Raw genomic sequence first — 24,757 nt, forward strand, 5'->3', positions numbered from 1 at the left:
TGGAAGTAAAGGCTTACTTTTTCTGCTATTTTTCAGTAACATTAAATAAGGACAAAGGCATTGCCTGGGATCGCTTGTGGCACCAGTGCTGTGACTGCAGCACAGCTTCCTCCCTGTGAAACGCATCCTGTGCCACCATGGGACACCAGTCCAGGATCTTGGGCTGCAAACGGGCAGGGATTGGGGTTTGTTTCAATTGCTCCCACACTGCTGTTTTGCTTTTAGCAAATCATCCCTAAGATGGTGCCCTTCTGCTGCATGTTTTACCCATTCCATTTCCATCTCCCAGCTTGGACACAGCCTTTGAAAAAGGACATTTCCCCTCCCAGCCCTAATCCAGCCCCTCCACAGGCAGCACCAGCCTCTTCGCAAAGCTCCCGCTCACCGGTGCCTCATGCCAAGCCCAGCGTGGTCACTTGTCTCAGAGCATCGAGTACAAAGCATATGCAGGACAGATGGGTATGAGGCTTATAAGATAATTAAGCATGTTAATGAAGTTCATTTGCATCTAGCTCTTAAATTCCCATAAACTCTGCGAAGCTGGGAAATGAGAATCGCTGCTCGACACCACAAACAGCAAAAGTTTAGTTACCAAAAGGAAGTGGTAATTATCAAGTCGAGACTCAAAGTCATCAAGGCCCAGCTGGTTGCAGCCCCCCAGGTCCCCAGAGCTGTGACACTCGATGCCACCAGTGCCACTGCAGCAGCCATGGAGGTTAACACAGAGTGCTTGATGGGCTTTGCTGGACTGGAGCAGGAAGAGTGGGGGGAATTACTGCTCCAGGGAAAGATTTGACCCAGAGATGGAGGAAAAGCTCTGAGTGGTGTGGGGGAGCCAGGTGAGAGCACCCCCTCTCCGTGGGCTGCCCCTGAAGCAGGACCAGGGCAGGGCCCTTCGGTGAAGCCTCAGCGGTGGCACAGCAGAGAGAGGCAGGTGGGCACCCCTCAGGCACAGAGGGAGTCCAGGGCTGTGACCAGAGAGTTGGAACTGTCCTAGGAAACCAGGGGAACAGCTGGAACTTGGGGATTGCCAGGGAACACCCAAGGATACCTGAGGAGGACAAGGGTAGGAGCTGGGAGGAGATCTGCCCACACCCACCTTCCCCAGCACCGGAGCTGGGAGGGCACTGGGGGTCCCCGTGCCCAGCCAAGCCCAGGCCAGAGGTCACCTGCAAGTTCTCAACTCCCCAGGAAAGCTGAAATATCACCTCCAGTTCAGCAAGGAGGGCACAAGCCAGGCAGTGTCCAGCCATCCATGGATCACAGACTGGGAGACAGCTCCAGCTGCTGCAGCATCTCTCCATGACCCCCGAGCTGACGGTGGTTCCTCAGAAGCAGAGACCCCAGGAGCAGCACAGCTGTTGTCCCCCATCGTCCCAGAAAGCCTTTTGGGAACTCCTGTGAAACACACCCAAGAGATCTCTGGGCTTTGTAAGGAAAGTGAACTAATCAAGCACAGGGTGGATCTTTCAATACACCCAACGCTGGCGTACAACACATCCTGAACAAGAAATGAAGCACAGAGAGAGAAGAAACTTTAACATGGGGTTACCCAGGACAAGACAAGGCCAAACTGAACACAGGAAGGCAAGGTTTATTTGAAATACCTTGGCAAGATTTATTAAAAAATATCCCTTGGCAGTTGACAATCACCATGATCCACAGTTGGAACCTGACTGGACAACATTGGAACAGCTTTTGCCTAGAACAGAAGGTGAACACTCAGGAACACCCCAGCAAGGCCTACACACCCCTACTGGCATCAAACACCTGGGCTGGAACTGAGGAGCACGGGGCAAGCCCTGGCTGTGGCACCAATCACACCCCAGGCATTACTGTGTGCCCCAATACTTACCTGGGCTGTGGGAAAAACCCAACTACTTAAAATAAGGGGAAATGAATTAATCAGAACCCAGGTTCCACCTCTCCACGCCTCCAGGAGGGCAAAGCTCTTGGTCTTACTGCAGCTGAGGGAGAGCAGAAAAATGGGAAGTGGGAGGTCTGGCTGGACCCATCCAGGTGCCCCCTGAGAAGGGCCTGGTGCCACAGGACACGATGGTGGGTCGCTGGTCAGTGACAAGGAGCAGGATCCAGAGGAAACCTTCACATCTTCCAGCTCAAACCCCGGCTGGGCAAGGGCTCAGGGCTTCATTAGGGGCTTCATCCCCCAGTGAACCCTGATGAACACACGGTGGGAGGCAGGGGGTGGGGGGGGGGCAGACAGACAGACAGACACGGGGTTTGTTCTTTGGGCCAGATTCCGGTTTGGGAAGCACCAAGGCTCCTCTTCTCAACCAGCCACCCCCACTCAGCCAGTCCTTGCTCTGTGGACGCTCCCTCCAGAACAACAGCCTCACTGCCCTTCCCAAGCAGGTTGAGGGGACCAGGGGAAGGCACTGGTACTCCAGAGTAAACCATCACTGCTCTCTGCTGAAGAGAAAAGGAACGACTTCAAATTCATCCCCCGCTCTGGCCAACACAAGCTCCCTGTGGGGAAAAGCTCTGCTGACACCTCCTGCCACAGCTGGCAGTGACCTCTGGCATCTGCACAGCCCCTTCCTGAACCTTCAGAGCTGCACCAAAAAGGAGGAAAAACCAGGAAGGACTCATCTTCTCACCCAGCACTGGGAACAAGAAGGTCATTTACCACCAACTTCACGTGACAAATTCCTTTCATGTTTAAAACACCTCCTAGAAATGTCCCTAATCAAAAATTAACTCGGTGGCTTCGTGATTACCAAAGAAAACACCGTCAAAAGCCAGATCCAAACCAAAGGGCTGAGAAACCTTCTGTTCCAAACTGTTCCTCTTCCAGACCACGAGCAAAGGGCTGCGGCTGAAGCGGGACTGGAGCAAAAATACGAAAGCAAACCGGTTTGGAGTTGACATAGTGTATTGTGAATTACTTCTCAGCTTTTCTACATCTAAGAGAGCGTGAAATGAGCGTCCGTACAGTGCAACAGTTCAATATACAATTGATTACAGAGCTGCAGATAATACGTTGGATCTATATACACACAACGCTTAATATTTCACAGATACAACTTTTTTTTTTCCATCTCGGTTTTGTCCACAAAGCATTGGCAGAGTATTTACAGCGAGGCCTCTGCGAGGAAGCCCCGGCCCCCCGCACAGCCCCATCCGAAGCTGCCCGAGCAGTGGGTGTAAACAGAGCAGTTCCCTCCTCCTGCGAGGGAGGGACAAGGTGGGGAACAACGGGCTGAGCTGGGCAGGAGGGAAGAAATAACGTCCAGCTAACCTGGAGGCTTCAAAACACTTTGATTCGCCTTTTAAAAAATTTTAACTGGGAACTGTTCTTAGTTAATTTTCATCTCATGATTCGGTAACGCCTCGATGACGTTCTCAGGTAATGCTTTCTCCCCATCTGTGTTTCTGTTCATCCCCACGTGTGCCTGTGCAAGGACTGGCAGTGGTGAAGCCCTGCTCCTTAAGGATGCAGGGGATGCTCAAGGAAACAGGGGAATGCTCAGGGGTGTCTGTGCCGGCTCCCAGACCCACCCACCCCCTGGCAAGCCAAAGCCAACCCTGGTTTCAGCTGATCACTCCAAAAATAATCTCTCTCAGGCTGTTTGGAATCAGGTACTGCCACCCTCGACACCCAGCAATGGCTTATACAGGGGGATGTGTGGACAGACCCATCCCCATCCCCATCCCATCCCCATCCCCATCCCCATCCCTATCCCCATCCTCATCCCCATCCCCATCCCCATCCCCATCCCCATCCCCATCCCCAGCCAGCCGTGGTCAGACAGCAGTGCTCCGATTTCCAGCGCAGGGTTTCAGTAACCAGCTGAAATTTGCTCCCAGGAGAAAAGGAAACCAACAGGCAGGAGGGAAGGTGCATTTACAAAGGTGTCCATGGACTGGCTGCACGGAGCAGGCAGTGGGAGGCTGTCCTAGAGCAAACACTCCCAGAGCTTTATCACTGTGCCAGCCATGGGGACAGCTCAGCTGCAGGAGCTGCTGCTGCCTGGGCATCACCGTGGCACCTGCATGGCAGCTCTAGGGGCACATCCAGATCCTCCCCAACCACCCTGCTCAATGCTGAAGTACCAAAAAACTCCAAGGGTGGGAAAGGAGGAAACCAGCCCCTGCCATCAGCAGAGATGATGTTTTATGCCAAGTTAAAAACGCTGTTTCATGGGAAGAAGGAGCTTTGCAGAATAACACAACACCTAAAGCCACCCTGCCGGCGTAGGGGAGTGAGGTGATTTTCCTGAGAGCACAAGGGGGGAGCCTGTTTACCTGTTCCTGGGGAACTCAGAGAGGGTGGCCAAGGTCCTTGTCATCTTTGGATACTGCTGCTGCCTCCTCGCTAACTGGAGACACCCGCCATCGAGCAGGAAAAATTCCCAAATATTCAGCTCAAACTTAGAACTGTGTTGTTTGTCTCAGCAGATGTTGGGGTTCTTAAGGCTCTTGGCTTTAGAGAGTTTATTACTTTGGAAGTTTAAAGCTGTAGAGTGGGGTGTAACAGGCTCTGTCTTAGCATATATATTGTACATCTCTGTTTCTCAACAGGGTCTCTGGAACCAGAAGCAAGTAAATTGGGGACAGGGTCACTTGGGCAACCAGGGGCTCCTGAACAGGGACAGGAGTTGTACAGCCAGCACTGGAAATCCATCCCAAACACAGCTCTGGGCTCACTCAATAAAGGCAAAGCCCCAGAGACTCTGAGGAGGCATTTCCCCCCCACACACGGACCATGTGCCGTGTCCTTCCCTGCCCTGAGTTCAATCTCCATACAAACCATCTCCAATTCCAAACTAACACTGAGCAGGTGCATTAAGGTGGATACAAAGACATGAGTGACCAAGGGAGGAAAAGAAGGAAAAACTCAAGAAAGTTGCTTCGTTTTGACTCATCTGGAGGAGGATTTGGGAGTCAATGCTCAAATTAGGAATGTGTAAGTGGTGCCACTGGTTTCTCCACACACCTGGCACTGAGCTGGATAACAAACTGGTCCGAGCATCACTGATAAAAGCTGAAACTTAATTTCTTTAACTGTTCCCAGCCATGATCTTCTCTGCAGTTCTTCAGCTTCAATGAGTGCTGACATTTCTGGATGTTCAAATCCATGATGGTCACAGAGATGCTCCAGGGGCTGCAGCACCTGTGCCATGGAGACAGCCTGGGAGAGCTGGGGGTGTTCAGCCTTGCAGGGCCTAAAGGGGCTCCAGGAGAGCTGGAAAGGGAGTGGGGACAAGGATGGAGGGACAGGACACAGGGAATGGCTTCCCACTGCCAGAGGGCAGGGTTAGATGGGATATTGGGAAGGAATTCTTCCCTGTGAGGGTGGTGAGGCCCTGGCACAGGTTGCCCAGAGAAGCTGTGGCTGCCCCAGCCCTGGAAGTGTCCAAGGCCAGGCTGGACAGGGCTTGGAGCAACCTGGGCTGGTGGAAGGTGTCCCTGCCCATGGCAGGGGGTGGATTGAGATTGTTTTTAAGGTCCCTTCCAACCCAAACCATTCCAGGATTCTATAAACTTGTTGCAGTGAGCCAGAAAACAGGGAGAGAACGGAGCAAACCACCCCAAGGCAGGACAGGAGAGGCTGAGAGCAGAAAGCCCAATGACACTGATCTCTGATTGGAGACAGGCACATGGGACAGCCCTGGAAAGGACATCAAACTCCAGCTCTGGAGCAGCGTGTGGGAAGACACCGAGCACCTGCCCCAGGGCAGAAAAACTTTAACAGCTACAATAAGGGACCAGGGGAAAAAAAGCTTTTGGTATCTTCTACCAATCTATTTTTTCCAAGCTAATCTTCTTCCTCCCAAGCCAGTATCAACTCCTGAAGATGGGCAGCAAACAGTTCTGCCCGTGTTGTACAGCCCAGCTGCTCACCAGGGCTGAGACACAAGTTCAGCTCACATCATAAAGACCTGGAAAAGGTTTTATACACAATACTTGCACGATATTTCTACTCTGTGTCCACAAAGCACCTCAAACCTCCTCACCATGGCACCCTCACACTGCACCTCTAAGACATGTTCCACCCATGTTTTATTTTCTCCTCAAACCTTTTCAGAGCCTGACATTTGATTTTAAAAGAAAATCTCATAGGGCAATAAGCCCCTGGTGTCCTGTTTTTACCAATGAAACCGTCTGGACAGAGTTCAGAGGGTGGCATGAACGCAGATTTTAATAAAATCAGCCAATTTTAAGGCACCTTGGTGCCCCTCCCAGAGCACAAACACAGCTCAGCTTCACACCCAAGACACCTTCCCCTGCAGCCACCAGGCACAGACATCACACCTGGACACACAGATCAGCCTTTGGAACCACCTGACACCTCATTCCACGTTCCCTTCTCCTCATCTCCTCAACTCCAGGATGTGGAAACACACAGGGACATTCAGAGGCTCTTGGTTTGTAGCTCCCTTCAGTTTTGCTCCAGGCACCTCCTTTCTGTGTTTTAGCCCTAAAGTGACATTATCCAAATACTGATGTGTTTTGTAAAGCCCTTGGAGAATCCATCCTCTCCTCCCCTTATTTTATCACCCCAAAATCTTCCAGGGACACAGCAGGAGCCACAGCCAGGCAGCAGCACCAGCCCACCCTGCTCGCAGGGCTCACATTACCTCCAGCAAAGGGGAATGGCCCCAAATCCTGGGAAATAACAGGCAAATCCATCCTTCTCAAAATCATAATGCCAGGTATAAATCAACAGGAATGCTATTTACCTTCTCCTCAATGAGAAACCTCTCAGCCAGGAGGAAAATCAGCATTTTGGTGTGTTAGCAACAGGTTCAGACCTCCCTGCTGACAATAACCTGCGCATTCGTCATTACTCCGTGCTCCAGAGTAGGTCCTGCAAGCGGCAGAAGGGGACACGGGGATCTTAAACACTCAGCAACCTTCCCAACCTCCTTCTCTGGATCATTTTTAACTCATCACCATTAAACGACCCTAAAAATCGGCGCTGACTGTCCTTGTGGAACAAAAGCCCTCCCCGCTCGCTGACAGCTCTGTGCTGGCACCCACGGCGCACACGGGGATTTTAACAGAGTGAGCTTTGCCCGTGGCGGCCTCCCAGCAGCACACACGTGGGCAGGACTGTGCAGCAGAGCCGCCCAATCCCGCTGAGGACGCCCCCAGAGCCGTTTGTGTGTTAGGACGAACCTTCAGAGGCAGAAAGGGAAGCTGTAAAGGTTCAGTTCCCGGCGCTTTACAACAGAAACGGGTGGCTCCCGGCTCTTTGTGCCTGGAAAACCTCCCTCTCCAAATCATACACCAAGAGCTGAACCTCTTGGTTTGGTTATTCCACTGCAGTAGAGAGATGTAACCCCCGAGAGCCGCAGCCCCAGCTGTGGAAGCCTCGCTGCTGGCCTCGCAAGGAGCAGATGAAGGCACCGCTCACCCGACTCGCTGCGACTCTTCCCAGCTCCAGAGTTAAGGCAGAGGAACGTCACTGGTAGCTCCCAGAGCACACAACGGCCCTTGATTTCAGGACCCACTAATGGCCCTGCCCTCAGTCCCTTTATCTGCTCAGTGCCAACACAAAGAGGCCCTGGTGGGCTGTATTTTGGTTTCCCGGTGTTCCCACAAACCCAGCGCTCCCCCCGCAGCCCCCCGGTGGCGGCACAAGAACGGTGAGCACTTTACGGGCTGGAGGAGAAGGGTTTTGCACCTGCAGTGCTTGAAGGACGAGGAGGAAGGTGCTTTGGGTCCAGGCCCCGCTCCAGCACCTCCTTCCTTTGGGTTTACCACGAGACGCCAACCTCTCCCGGGGTTTGGATATTGTGCAGCATCTCAAGGAGCTGGCACGTCCCGACTGAGCCCTGCCATTGGAAACAGCTGAGCAGGGAGGGAGCAGGGATGGCCCGGCTCTATAAGATGGGGAGAAAGAAGAGGCAGGGAGAGAGGCTGGAACAACTCTGAGAGCAAGAATATAACACTAGAAGGCATGTAAACAGTTCTGGACCATGTCAGATCCTCGACTGTAGCAAAAGGAACACTGAGACTCCTCAACTGAACCAAGAACCCTAGAAATGCTTCAGGAATACATTCTTTGGATGCAAGAGGTATTTGCAGAATTACTACCTGAAAGTTGGAAGTGCAACTCACTACAGGGAGGGGGGAGTTGTAACCTAGGGAGGAGGAAGCTGCTGGAAAACTGTGCACTCCAAACACCTCACACTGCTGCTCGTCAGGAACAGCCTCCAAACTGGCAACAGCACTTGTGGCACAGGGATTCCAGGATGAGGGTCCCCTGGATTTCTGTGTGCTGGCAGATTGAGCAAGATGAATTCTGAACAGCTTTCCTATCAAATAGAATACTGATGTGCATAAACAGCAGCTTTTGTGGGACTAGTGTGCAGAGTCCTGTTTAACTGAGATCCAGAAATCCCCCAAAATTATATCTGAGAAAGGCTTCGAGGGCTCCATGCTGACCCGTGGAGTGGAGATGGCTCTCCAATAGGAACCCCACAATGGATACAGTTATTACTCATACCCCCAAAATCACATGGGGATAAGAAGAATAATCAATATATTCTGCCTTGAGTTCGGATGGAAAGAACCACAGCCCCCAGCACCACGCAGCCAGCACAGCACTGCCCTCCCCCAGCTCTTCCCTGGCTGATGAACTTCTTTTGGGCATCAAAATCCTTTATTTGGTGTCACAAGGAGCTGGCTGAATGGGAACAGTTGAATGGTCAATCCAAAGCAGGGCATCAAACACCAGTGAAGGAGGCGAGGGAAGCAGAGGACAGACTGGCATAGCCCCTGGCCCACATCCCACAGTTCCCTCTGTGCCAGCAGCTCCTGAGCTCATGCAGGAACCCGCTCCCAGGGCTGCATGGATTCATCCACAGGACTGGGAAATGATTGTGCTTCTCAGCTCACTACAAGGACTCTTTCCCCATTCCTGCTTTCAGTGGCACGCAGGGAGCACGCTGCCCCGTTCCCTGCTGCACAAGCACAGTGTGTGTGGGGGGAAAATCCTGAAAAATATTGTGCAGCACCATTGGTTGGGTCCAGGGGGAAGCTGGGATACTCAACTGCGTTTGGTGGCTTCTGAAGTGTCTCCAGCTTGGAAACAAATATTGCCTAAGGTAACATCCTCACAGTGGTTGGTAGCTCGAAGAGGCCGAAACACCATCTTATTACTCCCCTTAAACCAATCCCCGGTTCCTCTCTCCCGATCCCTTCCGCACACGTGAAAATCCCCAAAGAAAAGAAAATTTAAAAAAAAAAAAAAAAAGCCAAACAGGAATAAAATAGATAAATAAATAAATAAAGGCATTCCCAAAACATTTATTTTGCTTTTTTTTCTCTCTCTCTCTCAGTCTCTCTCTCTCTCCAATCAGCTCAGAGACACCGACGCCACCTACCTTGGCCACCTCAGCCGCGTACGGAGCAACCCCGGACGGCGCTGGGAGTTGTGAGCCCTGCACTGCAACACTCCCGAGGTCTCTCAGCTGCTTCTGGAAACCTGTCCCGAGAGCTGGTGCTGTCCCAACCCTTATTCCTCTCCCACATATCAGTAACTCATTGGCTATACGGAAAAGAAGTGTATCCAAAGCACACGATGGCACGTGGAGGCTGAAGAAAGCATCAGTAAAGGGGAACAGAACTGCGGCGGCTGCTCCTCCTGCCCTAACTACAGGCTGAGCCACGGCACGGCTCCTCCTCCAGCCCGACCCAGAGCGTGTCACCCCTCGCCCAGACATTCTTGTGGTGCGTTACTGGCACTTTATAGCAGTCTCATATGGTAGATACATGCACATGTCTGTGTGTTACATACAAAAGGTCTGATAACAGTAAAACATTGTTCCGAGAGATATAAAAAACCCAAGGAGTTGCATTAGCCAAAAAAAGTGTTTTGTGAGAAACAACAATAAAAATGATATAACCACAGCTTTTCTTTAAAATTAGATAAATACCCAAAGCTATGATTTCACTTGGGGCCTCTGTACCTTGACAGGGAGTCCAATGGAGTATATCTGAAGGCACTTAATATCCTCTACTCAGCTGTAAGATGGTTGCACAGGGGAGCTGGGGAGCTTGAGATGTGATTTGGGGCATGAAGGAGAGAGATGGATGAAGACAAGCCCTGAAGAGCTGTGATCCACACAGCCCCAGGCGCCGAAATGAACGCAAACGTACGACCCGGGGGTGGAGACGGTCTCTCTTGAAAAAGAAAACTGCCAATTGCAAAAGTCAGTGTGTTTCTACGGACAGAGCACTTCATGCAACTCTGACAGTGCATCATACACTCTTAGAGATATTTAGCTTTGTCAGTTCATTGACCTCCTCAGTCCCCGCTTCCTCACAGTCAGGCTTCTCCGTGGCTTTGCCGAACCTGCCCCTCTCCTCTGCCTTCGCCGCCTCTTGCTGGAGCTTCTTGGCGGAAGGAGGGATGTCCTTGTTTTCTGAGTTATCTGTGCCATGGGCTGTGTTATCAGAATTCTGTACAGAAGGCACCAGGTTGGCAATCTCGTCCGTGGGAGACCGCCCGATGCTGCCATCCACTTGAACCCGAATGTCTGGAGATATAGACAACTGGTGATGCGGCACAATCCCGTTGTCCATGCATTTTGGGTAAAGGTAGGTCTTCATCTGACCCTTGCCCTTCACGTTGACCGTCCCCCTGTAGTCAAAGTCATACCCCATCTTGCTGAGGATGCGGTAGCTCTCCTCACTCACCTGGATGCGGCACTCGACGCCGGTGGTGTCCATCCTGCTCGCGATGTTCACGGTGTCCCCCCAGATGTCGTACAGCAGCTTGGTGGTGCCGATGACCCCGGCCGTCAGGGGGCCGTGGTTGAAGCCGATCCGGAGCTTAAAATTGAACCACAGCATGTTGTTGTTGAAGTCGTCCACCACCTGCATCATCTCTTTGGCAAACTCGAACAGGGTCTGCAGGTGTCCGTGGGGGTGGCTGCTGTCCTGGCACTGCGACGTGTTCAGCCCCGAGGCCGCCATGTAGGTGGCCCCGATGGTTTTGATCTTCTCGATGCTGCTGTAGTGGGCTTTGCTCAGCAGCTCGTCGAAATCCCCGATGAGCTCGTTCAGCACTCGGTAACACTCCTTGCCCCCCTCGTAGTTCTCTTCGTAGAACTCGCTGAAGTTCACGATGCTGGCAAAGATCACCCCGCCACTGTCGTGGTTTTTGGAGTAGCTCTGGGACACCTTCAGCTGCTCAGCCACGTGGTACGGGATGATATTCCTCAGCAACCAGTCAGCTTGATCCCTCATGCTCTGGATTTTGGTGCGATGGAGATCGGCCTCCACGTCCCCGTGGTAGTGCAGGCGGTAGCTGACCTCGAACTCTCGGTTCAGGAACCAGACCAGGAGCAGCAGGAGGAAGGAAACCAGAACCACCTCCTGACCAATCAGCTCTGCCGGCCTCTTCGTGTCATTTGGCACCGAGCTGTTGCAGGGGCTCTTCCTGGAGCTGGAGGAAGGGAAAAACAGACAGGGGCATTTAAAAACCACAGAGTCAGGGCACGGCTACTGCTGCTCCATAGACAGAAATCCTTTGCTGCAAAATGAAGTGTGGGAAGTGCAGCCACACACTGAATTATAAAATATGCATTGAGAACTTCATCTGCTGTTAAAAAAAACGCCAAAGAATTAATTTCATTCTTAAACTGAGTGTTTCCTTATTATCAGGTTCAGCACCATGGAAGTCACCCAGTACTGTTTTAAGGACTTCCCCAAGGAAACAGCTATCACAGAATCACAGAATCAGCCAGGTAGGAAAGGACCCCTGAGATCATCAAGTCCAACCCTTGATCCAACCCTGCCGTGGTTCCCAGACCATGGCACTAAGTTGTAAGTATCGTTATTCCTAAATATATAACTAAAAGCATACATGTAAATATGCCTCTACAATGTTTAGTAATAATTAACAATGTTTAGTGTGTTCAGATATCTGTGGGTATGTGCATGTCTGTGCGTTTGTGCCCTCTGTACAGAGGGGGGGTGTGTGAGTTTTGTGGGATTGTCTGTATTACCTCCAATATTCAGAAACATTTGCTTTACATTCCTTGTGCCTTTTCCTCGTCTCTCCATCAACAGGACCTTTGCCACGAGCCTTTAACGCTACACATGAAGGGTTTGGAAGAAGGCACCACTGTACAAGATACGTTGTGGAGAACCTCCGTGGCAGGGGGTTGGAATGAGATGATCTTTTAGGTCCTTCCAACCCAAACCAGTCGGTGGTTCTATGAACTGCATGGAAGTGGAGAGTGTGGAGCTCTGGGCTGACATCTTTTCTATGATAAAACCACTGAGGCTCCTCATGGTGGAGACAGAAAGTTTCTCAAAGTGCCAAGATTACATAAAATAATAAAAAGCTCCTGCCTCACAGAGACTGAGAGCAATATTTCAGATCCTTTCGACAGTTTGTCGCCTGCCTGTGCAGATTATGAAGCGCTGATGGAGCATCTGCCAGTGCCAAACCACCCCTAACGAGGAGACATCTGCACTCTACAATCTCAACTTTCTGGAGAGAGGCAAAGACACAAATTGAATCTGAGAAGGCCCCACCTATGTAATCCTAGAAACCAAGGCTAAACCCAGACAGCTTGGCACCCAGTCAGTTCTGGAGGCACCCAACTGCATTTTTTTGTATAAAATGATGCCAAAGTTTAGGATTTGATATGATCAGACATGCGCTGAAGTTTTCCAAGTGAAGAGATGGGGTGTTTTTTTTAAGGGAAAGCGTCACATCAACCCTTCTCCTCGAGAAGCAGAAAAGGCAATGCAAGCTCAGTGCCTCCATTTCTTTATGAAGAGTTTAAAGCTCAGGGCACAACTGGAGCAACAGCTCAAGAAGAGAAGGCTGAATTTGTTTCTATAGAACATGAAAACATTTCTCAGCTCGGTTTCTTTCTCTCTGTTCATGGGGGACAGGCTTCCACTTTGGAAATATTTTAGAACTGAGTAGAGACACGGTTTCTTTTTCTGAATATCATTCTCAAATTCTTGATTGACAGGAAAGTGTGAGGAAGAAAAGCCACAGCACAGCTGGGAAACAGATGAACGTGCCCCACCTCTGAAAACCTTTCTCTGTGCCCTGGTCCTCATTTCTATTAACTTTTATCACAGTGAGGCTGTAAGTAAAATATTTACAATACAGAGTGTGTAGACTGAATTTCAGATTAAAGATAAGACAACATATTATAGTGGAAATTGCTCCTTCTGTTTTCTGCCATAAATATGCTTCTCCCAGGAGAAGTGAAGGTGGATTCACTTTATTCCCTCTTCAGGAGGGAACAAGGAAAGCAGGAGATATGCCCAGCTCAGAGTAGGTCCCCATCATCAGTGTCCTGTAACTTACAGCTACTTTTCTCAACAGAACCCCTGTTATGAACTTAATTATTTCCTCCCTTGAAAGACAAGTCAGAGACTAAGCCAAAGACATGGCTTAGTGGTGGCCTTGGCAGTCCTGGGTTAATGGTTGATGATCCTTGTTGGTCCCTTTCGACTCAGGGTACTCTACAATTCCCTGACTTTAGGGTTTTTTTCCTGCCCAAACGATTCTATAATTAAGGTCTGGAATGGGAACAAATCCTGAAATACAATCCTTGCTACCTATTTTGCAGGTGGTGAAATATCCTCCCAGCCTGATGTGCTTATAAAGCAAAATGAGGGACGGGTAAAGTAAGAGAAAAGATCTTGGAAAATAAAAAAAAAATAGGTTGAGGAAAGAATTTTGTTTAAGAAAAAACAACTCAGGTTCTTCTCAGAATCTGAGTTTGTTATTTCCTGCATCTTGTGGGCAGAGAGCGGCGAGAGGATCTGAGCAATGATTATGTTACTCCTTTGAGAGTACAAGTTTCATCCAGATAATCCTCTGCAACATCAGACGTCCCTGCCACAGGGATTTATTTGAGTCATTAAAGGATTTTTATTTACACTTTGTTGTACAAAACACTCCTCAAAGTACTTTAACTCCTCTCCAGTGAATTAGGCGAGAGCCACAAGTGGTACATTAGGAGAAGTGGAAGGCACAATCCGCTTTTTGGGAAGGAGCTGCTGCCTCCCACTGCCCATTCCTGAAGCTCTGGCACCTGTGAGCTCTCAGTCACCTCCTCAGCACCGGCCTGACCTTCCCTGCCATGTGGGTCCCAACCCAGAGAGTGACTCGCTGTTCTCTGACCTGATTTCATTAATAAGGAACGGGTTGGGATCCCAAAAAAGAAGGTGCAGAGTGTTCTCCAAAGCAGGGGTTTCTATCCTGATGCTACTGCTGGAAGCATCAGCATGGAAAGCCCTGATTCCAGCCTGGAGGAGAGAGCGATTACAGCGTCCTAGTTTGGAAAGTCGATTTCTGGATGTCCCAGTGACCAGGTTACAGGACCTACAGGACTATAAATCACCTCACAGGTCAGTCAGCAGTGATGACCTGGAGTCACCCTTCGGAATGAAAAGAAGAAAAAAACCCCCACAGCTCTGACAGAACAGATCACACCTCCCCAAATTCTATTTTTTTATGAGTTGCCACAGCAGAAAATGAATTTTCAAAGTCATTCAAACTGAAATCTTAGGCTGACAATGTTCCTTTAACTCAAAGTGGTGAAGTGCTGCCTGGCACAGCCACCTCACTATTAACTTGGCACCTCCATCCAGGCTGTGTGAATATGGAACAAGTGGGAGCTCCGGAGATGGAATCTCGATCACAAATCAGAAAGATAATGGCTTTCCACTTATAGTTTTGGAAAGCCAGTTTGCTTCTGAGCCAGCACCCCCTGTCTGGGTTTGGATATCTTGCTGTATCTAGAGAGGATGCCTGCCTGCTGAATCTGAAGAAGAATGCAGTGCAGGAATGGTGAGGAGAAGGGGATCAAAGTGCTGCCTTCGATGAACAACTGATGCCTGTAAACCTCTCCCTACAACCAAGACATTTCAGTCCTCCCTATTGCTGATCCTCCCCAAAAGCAGCCACAGTGCAAAACAACACACCCCACCTGCTCTGAGGTAAGGAAGGAATGAAAATGGGAAATATTTCCTGCTTAAAAGACAAAGTTTACGGTCATATCCTTTGGGCTGGAGAACTTGGCTGCCTGGGAAACAAGGCAGATTCCATATTTTGATTCATGGACAATCCAGAGATTAACTTTGTGCTAAGACTTCCTCACCATTGCTGGTGTCTCTCTTCCTAGGCAGCATTAATATTATCTCAATTCCTGATCCAGGAAAGGGAACAACCTCATTAAAGGCCAAACATAAGTTTGTTTGGCCCTCTTAGAACACAGGAAAGCTTTTGCAGTGCCTGGGGTGAGAAAAGAACCTGATTTCTTTAATTCCACGAGAAAGGTGCTGCAAAAAAAAAGTTTGATAAGGGAGTTCCACCTTTTTATTAGTCCATCACCAGGAAAAGGGGAGATTCTGTCTGCACAGCACTCGAGAAATGGGGTACACAATAATGTACAGGAAAAGAGCCCAGAAAAAAAGCCAGATTCTGTTTAATGGTAGAAACAGAACAGGATTAACTCCCAGTTCTCTCTTTTAACTTCCAGTACTTGTTAATTGGCAAGTTTGGGCAGTGTCAGGTCCAGTGGAGCCTGGACTGAAGGGCAGGGCTAAGCAGTATGAGCTCATGCACATGGGTCTCTTCCCCAAATAAAGGAGCACAGAGAACACACAAACCCAGAACACCTCCTAAGAAAAAGCGAAGAATTAAGTTTAGAAATGTTGGTCACTGCCTTATTTGGCCTTTAAACGATAACTTAGCCTTTGCTAACTCTCACCTTCACCTGTAGTGATTAAAAGTTGTGTATTTATGGAAGAAAAGTACTTGCATGCTTGATAACTGATTTTTTTCACAGATTTCTGTCACTGAGGGGAAGAGCTGGTTGTTAATGATTTAAGGCAGGATGAATTACTCAGTAGTGATTAACAGCTGGTTGGGAGCCTGTTGGGGAAGAGGTTTGTAATTCTGAGCAGCACAAAAGGTTTGGTGACTTCACAAACTAATAATAAACCACCAAGGATCCAAACCTGGACTGATCCTAAGACATTACTGGAGTGATCACCACACTTTAACACTTTGTTCATTGCCTTTGCAGCAAGTTCCCTGCAGAGTTTGTTTATAAAAAAATCAAGTTGCCTCTTCTTTTGGCTTTAAATTTCCATTCTGGATTCAGTGCACTGGAATTCTGCTGTGCAGGTGAAGTTTTACCTTTATGAATCAAAGCCACGAAGAAGGAAAACCCGTGTAAGAAAAACCAAAGCCCTCTCAAACCCCAACACTGAAGTGCTGAGTCCTTGGTGAAGAAAACGTGACAGCCCAGGTCCCACCTCTCTGTACTAAACCCACTGTTTTCCCCACTACCACAGAATTCATGGGGATGACAGGTTTTAAAAAGTGATTTTGCTTTGACACATACTCCCAGGAAAAGCATCGTGCTCCTGAAAGCCCAGTTTGGGTGAATTGCTGAGCCACATGTGCTCAGGGTTAATAGTCCAGTCAAGCGCAGTGTGACCTCAGGATTGGCCCCAAACTTGTAATCAGCAAACATGTACTTGTCTAACACCAAACACAAGGAAAAACACTTTAAAAATGGTATTGCAAAACTGGCAATAAAACCCATGAGAAATTCAACACTGAAATGATCAGAGGGAATCTCTAACCTGTTCGTTTAGGGGGCCATCAATAACCCAGCAAGAGCTTTTTGTTTGATTGTTTGACAAGTCTGGGGGCTAAAATTTCCTTTGCTCTCAGTTTTCTTCTGCTGTTCTGCCCAGGTGAGCTGAAGTGACAGCCAGTCCCAGACTGTCACATCTCACCTCAGGAAGGCACCTGGCTGCACATCCAGCTTTCCCAGCAGAAGCTCCTCTCCCACAGGGAATTCTCCCCCCTCCAGCTGTGGGAGCATTCAACTCACACTGCTCCTGAACGGTGCAAACCAGCCAAGGGGACCAAACAAACAGCTTGTGATGTGCAGATAACGCCCTAAAAACTGCTGCTACTAGAAAAACAGATGCTGTTTTACAGAGCTCCTCCATAGTTCTATTGCCTAGAAATCCAATTTAAAGAGAAAATATCATTACACCACTCTGACAGCAGCATCAGCTCTGATGAGTTTTGGTCGTGCCCAAGCCCCCTGTAAAGGAAATTACACACATGAAGAGCTTAAACACAACCTGCTGAACCAATTTGTTGAACTCCCAAGTTATTACCGTGGATGCAAAATCTCGCTACGTATAATTCACTGAAAATGTTTCCATCCCTAAACATAAAGATAGTAAGTTTATATAAAGCTTACCTAAAGTTCTGTGCCAATTCTAGATGAGGAGTTTCCATGGAGCTGAAATTAAAAAAAGCACCGATTTCAGAGGGGAGGTTAAAGCAATAAACAAACCATCCTGCAGAATTTCAGAGAGAATGTTAAACTTCCCTGTTATACAGACCAATAACTGCATCACACACCTCATCAGCTTCAAAAATCTCTGTTTGAACACGACTTATCTGCTCTTTTGGCTCGAAAGAAGGAACCAGCCAGAGATGCAAATCCCTGCAAAGGGAAACTGATGATTCCTGGAACGAGCAGTTGTTAAACAATCCCATCTCACCTGGGAAACAGGGAACTCTAAAACTTGGTTATGCCTTCATCTTATCTGAGCACACAGTACAAAGATTTTAAAAATAAAGCACAAAAACCCAAACCCCAACTGCTCCAAACAAACAAATCCCTAATGAACACAGGGTTTTTTGAAGATGCCATTACAGAAAATAAGCAGTTCAAGTGCTTTTAAGAGAGAATCAAATTCTCAGGGTTAGTTTCATCTGTAAAAAGACGTAAAGAAACCTGCAGAATGGATCCACCTGTGACGCAGACAAAGCTGCAATAACCACTGTGACAAAAAATATTATCCAGATTCACGGTAAGAGGGGAACAAGAAGATGAATATTAAGAAGCAGAATTTATGGGTTTCACTAATTCAGCCTGTTTTAATTAGTTTTGTTCAGGATAAATTCTATCAAGCACCTCTTCAGATCTGCAGTTGAACTGAGCTGTACTACTCTAAACATTTATTTCTGAGGGATGAAATGGCAACATATTCCATGATTTCTGATCTTTCCTCATGAATGGTCACCACTCTTCAAATCACAGGTGGGAGAACACTATCATTAGCAACATTTCTTAAGACAATGGTTTTTTACCATTCATAGAACCCCTCCACACTCAGCCAAAGCTGATGCTGTGAACTGACACCACAGCAAGGTCCCCACTTCTGTGCTTTGGAACAGCCTTTCCCCATCCCTCAGTAAAGTTGAAAAGCATGAAAATCCCCAGCTTTGCGTTTCTTTTGCACAAAGTCCTAACACAGAGCCTGTGCACAAGTCTGTTCTACTGCCCTCTGACCCAGCTGTGTGACAGCAGCTCTGTGCAGACCCCCCAGCACGGGGGGAGCTGAAGGAGCAGCAAGGACTCCTGCCTGGGGGAATTATGGAAGAGTAACCAGGGAGTCAAGGACTGGCATCAAGGGTTTGCTCTTCACTGACTTCCCTGAAAAACCAAACCTGGGGCTGAGGGGGTCAGGCTCTGCTCCCAGGGAACAAGGGACAGGACAAGAGGGAACAGCCTCAGGTTGTGCCAGGGGAGGCTGAGGTTGGATATTGGGAACATTTCCTCATGGAAGGGGTGGTCAGGCCCTGGCACAGCTGCTCAGAGCAGAGGTGGAGTCCCCATCCCTGGAGGGATTTAAAAGCCCTTTGGATGTGACACTTGGGGACATGGTTAGTGGTGGCCTTGGTGGCACAGTCAGACTCCATGAGCTCAAGAGGGCTTTTCCAACCTAAAGGATTCTGTGATTCCAGAGCTCTCAGCAAAGCTGGTGGCTGGCCAGTGAAAGCATCAGTGCTACAAGGGGAAAAGTGAGGGGAGAAAGTCATCTTTGCTCCCAGGAGAAGGTCACTCAGTGCTGGAGGACAGACAGTGTTGGCTACGCTGGGAACCAAAACCCAGGGGGACAAATCCATGAGGAGGAAGGGGAGTCTCCAGGACCCAGACACTCCTTCCCTCCACTGAGGCTGGAAAGGACTGTCCTGCCCTCCTTGTCTGAGTGCTCTGCAGACTGACAGAAAAGGGATTTTTCTTTAGTCCAGCATGATCTGGAAATACTTTGTCAACTGACTCCAGCTCTAAGTTAATTTTTTCGACTTTCTTCCCACAGCCCTTCCAGCCACCTCCAAATCACAGATGTGAACAGCTGTGAGGGGTGACTTTTATGCTCCCTCTTTTTTTAATATAAATTAAATCAAGATTAAAAGAGACTACTGAAGATACTTCAAGAGGGGATTAAAGCTAAATACTCACATAAAACATGTATCTGCCAACTCTTTCTGGTTTGTTCGGGGGTTTTTTCATGTTTTTCAACACAAAAAAAACATGAAGGTCTCCGAAGAAGGAGAGGAACTAGGCTGATCTAGCAGAAGACCTTGCAGAGTCCATCCCAGGAGAACCAAAGGCTGTGAGAGGTCTTGAGCCAATGAGAAGTGCAAGTAGATTATAAAATTTTGCCAGTAGGAGTAGAAGGCTGGAAAGACCCCCTTGTCTCTCTTGGCAAGAAAACAGGAGAATAATACTAACAATTTCTCCTTGGGGAAAACTGCTTATCAGAGGAAAACTGAAATAACTTCAGGCTATTGCACAGAAACTGCATTATCTTGATTCTTCTGGTTACTATCCTTCAGCACCCTCTGAACAGGCAGGAAAGCGAGGAAGGAAACCGGTGCGTTGAGGAAGGTGGTGGAAGAAAACCCAGGGATCCTAAGGGCAAAAATAAATCCAGGGAGCTGTGGGGGAACATCTGGGCTCTCTGGCACCACCAAATACCTGGGAAATTCCTTAACAAAACAGCTTTTCCCACAAATGCTAAAAGGCAATTCTAGGGGCCTGCTAACACGTGTGCCCCTGAAGCAGGGGAGGTGGGGACGGTGTCACACAGGGGAGGGCCCCCAGGAACCATCCTGAAAACCTTAAAACCAACAAACAACGCAGAAAAAAAACCCAACTGACGTTGAGGTGGCGGAGAAAGTCACGGCAGGTGGTAAAATCCTGTGCATTAGATCCTCCCTGCAGCGGTGCAGAACCCCCAGTCCATTCCCCTGGAGCGCAGGGGGGGACACTCACCTGTCCGGGCACAGGGACACGTAGAGCAGGATGAGCAGCACCGCTCCCACCACGGTTGCCAGCAGGGACCTCATCCAGGAGCTGAGCTGGCAGAAGTTACAGTACTGCACAATGGTGATGAGAATGGCACAACACATGAACATGGTGTACTGCAACAGAGAGAGAGAGCCAGTCAGCGCCCGCCCAGCGCCCCGGGGCACCAGCGCCGGGCAGAACGGGGCACAGGGAGCAGAAGGGTCTGGTTCCATCTGCGCTACGGGCACGGTGCAGCGGGAGTCAGCACGTGAAGATGGGCATCTTCCCTTCCAAGGGCAAGAAAAACCTTTAGCACAGGTAGTTGGGCGCGATTTTGCCTGGGTGGAGTTTGGTATCGCTGCGTTGCACAATTATCTCAGCGGCTCCCGGTGCCTCCAGCTTACCTTTGCAAAAAGCTCAGTGCCTCTTCTTATTAAAATAAAACAAAAATTAAAATATAAAAAAAAAAAGGTCAATGTTCATGGCAACCTCCACTCCACTGCTGGGGTTAGATCCCATCTGTTTCAAACTGAACATCAAAATTCCACGGCACTGCAAATGTGGAATGCAACTTCACCCACCTGCCTGCTTTTAAAACCACTTTTTTAGAGGACACTGTCACACTGATCAGCAGCAGGGGAACTCAGGTTGAAAAGAAAAGATCTGCCTTGGTCACTGTCGATGGACACTTGGTGACACAATCATCACACCAATCTCAAACCCCCTTTCCCTTTCCCACAGCTTCACTGGATAACGAAAAGGAAGCACAGGACAGACACGTTGCCCAGAATACCTTCATTTCCCCGAGACACAATCCTGCAGTGGTCAAATTTTGTGCCAATTTTGGTTTTAGCAAGAATATTCACGACCATCCGAGCTAAAACAGAGACTCCACACTTGCATTAGGGAGTTCTGTTCTAGCTTTATGCTGTGTTTTACAGCATGAAATGATCATTCTCTCCCTTCCTTTTATTTTTAATAACAATCTCTTCACTAATAATCTCTTTTTATTTCTCATTTTACATTTCCTGTACAGCTGAAGCACAGACACTGCAATCCTGTAGCATAACAAACAAACATGTGATTCAGAGCAGACACAGAGGATGGGAAAAAAAACCTTACATAATTTACCATTTTTAAACCACAAGCACAGTTGCTTTTTTTTTTTTTTTTTTGAAATGACTCAAAAACAGATAAAAGGAGTTTCAGAAGTGTCCATAAAAAAACCCATAACTTAAACTTACTTTTTTCCCCCCATTTCAGGTCTCCTAAAGTGGCAGAGCACTGGTTCTCACTCCAAGTGATGCCCCAGCATGAAGCCAGCCTATAGAGGGTCAGGATGTGCTGGATTTTACTATGGATGCATGGCTTTGGAAAGTTTTTTTTTTTCTTAGTTTGTTTTGTTTTTGTTTTTTTTTTTTTTTTCATGGCTGTTTTTGTTAATTTTTTGTTTTAATTATTTTATATCCAGGGAGGGTATAAAATGCTATGAGTAAAAAAAAAACTTCGCAAAACCATGTCATAGTAAAACAGGACACTTACCTGACCCTCTATAGATTGACTCCATTTCCTAGAGCTCCATGAGTGTGGAAACACTGAGCACAAGCCGAGTTGGGACATCTCTTGGAGAGGGAGCCAACAGCCCCACGACTCTGGAGGACCTGCAAGAGGAAAGAAAGCAAAGTTCATTCTCAGTTTGGTGATGTAATTCACCATTTCACTGCTGCTGCTGCTGCTGCCTGAAGTGTTTCGGCTCAGCCTGTCCTGAACACACCAATAAAGGTTTTTAACGCTTTTTTTATTGTTTTTAAACGTTTGGAGAGATGATCAAGGATGGTGATGAATGGGATGATATCAAAACCAATGGACAGATCTGAAGGTTTTTAGGTCCCTTCGCTTTAGAGAAGACATTCCTACGATTAATTTACTGATAATCCTGCAGGAGTGAGACCAACATTAAACTGAACTAACAAAAAATAAATGAACCTCCTAAAAATGCTTCCCTGAAGCTCCAAATGGTGGAAGCTGCAGAATGGTTTTAAACATGGGATGTAACAGAAGGTCAAACACACTCTCCTGTGACTGTGATAAGCACGGGATATGTGTTTAAATCAGCAAGGACCAAAAAAAACGTGTGGTCACATGTTCCCATGGAATAAACACTTCCCAAGAGCCAGGAATAAGCTGGGATAGGAAGAGTGAGGAGGATCTGGCCATTACCTACACCCAGAAATAGCAAATGCTTTGTGAAACAATTCCCTGAAGCTCCTGGAAAGGAGTTGTGGTCACTGAAAGAAACTTTCAGAGAAACAAACTTTCATCTCCACTTTGAGGCCATTTTATTCACAGTTTTTAAGCCCTGATTTTATGCTACAGTTGGCCTTTATATTAAACTGTTCTTCCCCCTTCTCATCACTGCCCGTGGCAGGGGGTTGGAAAGAGATGACCTTTAAGGTCCCTTCCAACCCCAACCATTTTGGCATTCTATGAATTCACAGAATTTACAGAATTTCGGTGAAATTCTTTGAATATTTAACCCCTTGTCCTCCCCTTCTGAGTGCTTTCATTGTCAGAGACATCAAATCCCCTGTGGATCTCTGTGTCTGGGCTAAATACGCCAACTTCTTTCTGTTCCTCTTCAGGAGGCAGTTATTGCATTCCTTGAACCATTTCCACAGCTCCTGCAATGATCATTTCTAGGTACTCAGAGCTCTCTCTCTCCTTTGAGTTCCTCCATCTCACTCGGCAAAGCCAAAACACCCACCACTAATGCTGTTTCATTGCTGAGATCCAGTCACTACACAACATGTCCACCCAGAAACTCCAAATCCAGCCTCGATTCACAAGCCTGAGATAAACTCCTTGCACTGTCTCGAATAAAACCCCGCACAAGTGCTTGGTCTAAGAAAAAAAAGGAAGGTGAGTAACAGGCATTTCTAGGTTTGGCTCTCCTCTTTTGTCTGAGAGTTTTCAAAGCAGCCGTGGCTGTATTTACATAACAAACCAGGAATTCCATCATCCACAAAGCCCTCTCCCTCCAAGGGATCCGTATCAAACAGATGTAAAGCACAGGGAGGTGGAGGAAGGCGGCAGGCAAACAGCAAGCTTTGTTCCATCCAAAACATCACATCGTGGAATGGAGTTCGACAACTTACATGTATATTTGTTTCAAAATCAGAGGTGAAGTGCGAGAAAACTGCAAGAGCTGGGAGAGAAACCAGGATGGCACCGAAGAAATGCCGAGGCAGCCAGCCAGATATCACCTCCAGGAGACGCTTGGTGCAAGTCATCACCTCCTCCAGGAAGAACGCCATCCTGGAACACAGCAAAGCAGGGACGGGGCGTTAATGGCAGCGCATCACCCCACGGTGATTCTCTAATTCACCTGCAAGAACTGAACTTCAGATCCCTCACTCGGGCTGTGGGAGCAGCCACGGGGTGTTACATCCACAGCACCTGCCTGTGATTCCAGGGAATAATCCACCTTTGCTGACAGATGACAGGGTGAGCCTGTCAGGGAGAGCAGGGAGAGCCTGGGGATGGGGGCTTTGAGGAGGCAAACTGAAAGCCAAATTTTGCTTATTTGGACGGTTAAGCACAAGGAGGACTTCTCTCCACTCATAAATAAATCAGGCAGGGAGAGGGGAAGCTTTTACGAATTAAAATGACTGAAAATAAAAGCAGAAACGTTTGAAGAGCAACGTCGTGCACCCCACTAACAGCTCCAGCACCCAGGGCTGTGCAGCTCCATCCCGCTGCCACCCAAACCAGTTCTCCCAGTCGCAACCGCCCCGTCTGCAAGCAGGTTCTGTTCCCTCTCATTAGGGAAGGGGAAGAGGAGCGTGGGCTGAGCCCTGGCAGCCTGGCAGGAGCGGAGCTGGAGAAGCAGTTGGGCTGAGCCCCTCGTGGGCCAGCTGGCACCCGCCCCGCTCCTTGGGAGCCAGCACAGCATCCCAAACGGATCCCACACGGCACACGGGGCAGGAACGGCTCGAGCTGCCGATAAAACCACGGCCTGAACCTGTGAAGAGCTGAGGGAGCCAACTGGAAGAGCTCTGGAGAGAGGCAGCTCACCGGAGATGCTCCTTAATGAGAGCAGCTCTAATTGCTTCAAATGAATAAGGCAAGGTAAAAGGATGCTCAAAGCTCAAGGGCATCGCGCGGAAAACTATTATTTATCCACAGAAATAAATCCTTGGGATAACTTCCTTCTCAAAGCTCAACATCAGTCACTTGAGAAAAATTGCAACTGCTGTTCAAGTGCCTAATTATTTTTACGGAGATGTAAAAAGGTAGTGGAGCACAGTTAGCTGCATCCAGAGCCATTAATGGGATGTGTGGAATTACCAGACTCAGTCCAGGCAGGCACTTCTGGACAACAGCAGAGCCCAAATAGTACAGAATTACACCTTTTTTAAACAGAGATGCTCACAGCTGGAAAAAAAAAGTATACATACACTAAATATGAAATTCCCAGTCTTCAAAGTTACATAAATTACCCCATATCACCATATTTCTAAAAAGAGAAAAGCAACACATTTATTCTTAACCCTGCTGTCTGAAATACAAGGGTTTATGCTGGATAAAAGACTGATACAAACCACCTGAAATGAGAATTTGACACTCAT

At 48.3% G+C, this 24,757-nt stretch overlaps 1 protein-coding gene and 1 long non-coding RNA gene across 3 annotated transcripts in view; both read right to left on the minus strand.

Moving 5' to 3' along the window:
- Positions 1-9,288: 9,288 nt before the first annotated feature.
- Positions 9,289-24,757, minus strand: part of ADCY9 (adenylate cyclase 9) — an 81,943-nt gene continuing 66,474 nt past the window's right edge. For both annotated transcript variants that reach the window (XM_027882778.1, XM_027882777.1), the window contains 4 exons: positions 23,285-23,444; positions 20,115-20,263; positions 17,244-17,285; positions 9,289-11,422 (listed from right to left, as the gene is read on the minus strand). In XM_027882778.1, coding sequence (XP_027738579.1) covers positions 10,234-11,422; positions 17,244-17,285; positions 20,115-20,263; positions 23,285-23,444 — 1,540 coding nt within the window. In that variant the 3' untranslated portion in view covers positions 9,289-10,233. The remainder of the gene's footprint in view (positions 11,423-17,243; positions 17,286-20,114; positions 20,264-23,284; positions 23,445-24,757) is intronic.
- LOC114057022 lies at positions 21,153-21,891 on the minus strand. The gene is made up of 2 exons (XR_003571114.1): positions 21,672-21,891; positions 21,153-21,453 (listed from the first exon to the last, which is right to left on the minus strand). It is a non-coding gene; the product is annotated as an uncharacterized LOC114057022 (long non-coding RNA).

Source organism: Empidonax traillii, unplaced genomic scaffold (genome assembly GCF_003031625.1).
Source record: "Empidonax traillii isolate 1590-97213 ecotype Southwest subspecies unplaced genomic scaffold, ASM303162v1 scaffold111:size2041728, whole genome shotgun sequence".
Taxonomy (NCBI): domain Eukaryota; kingdom Metazoa; phylum Chordata; class Aves; order Passeriformes; family Tyrannidae; genus Empidonax; species Empidonax traillii.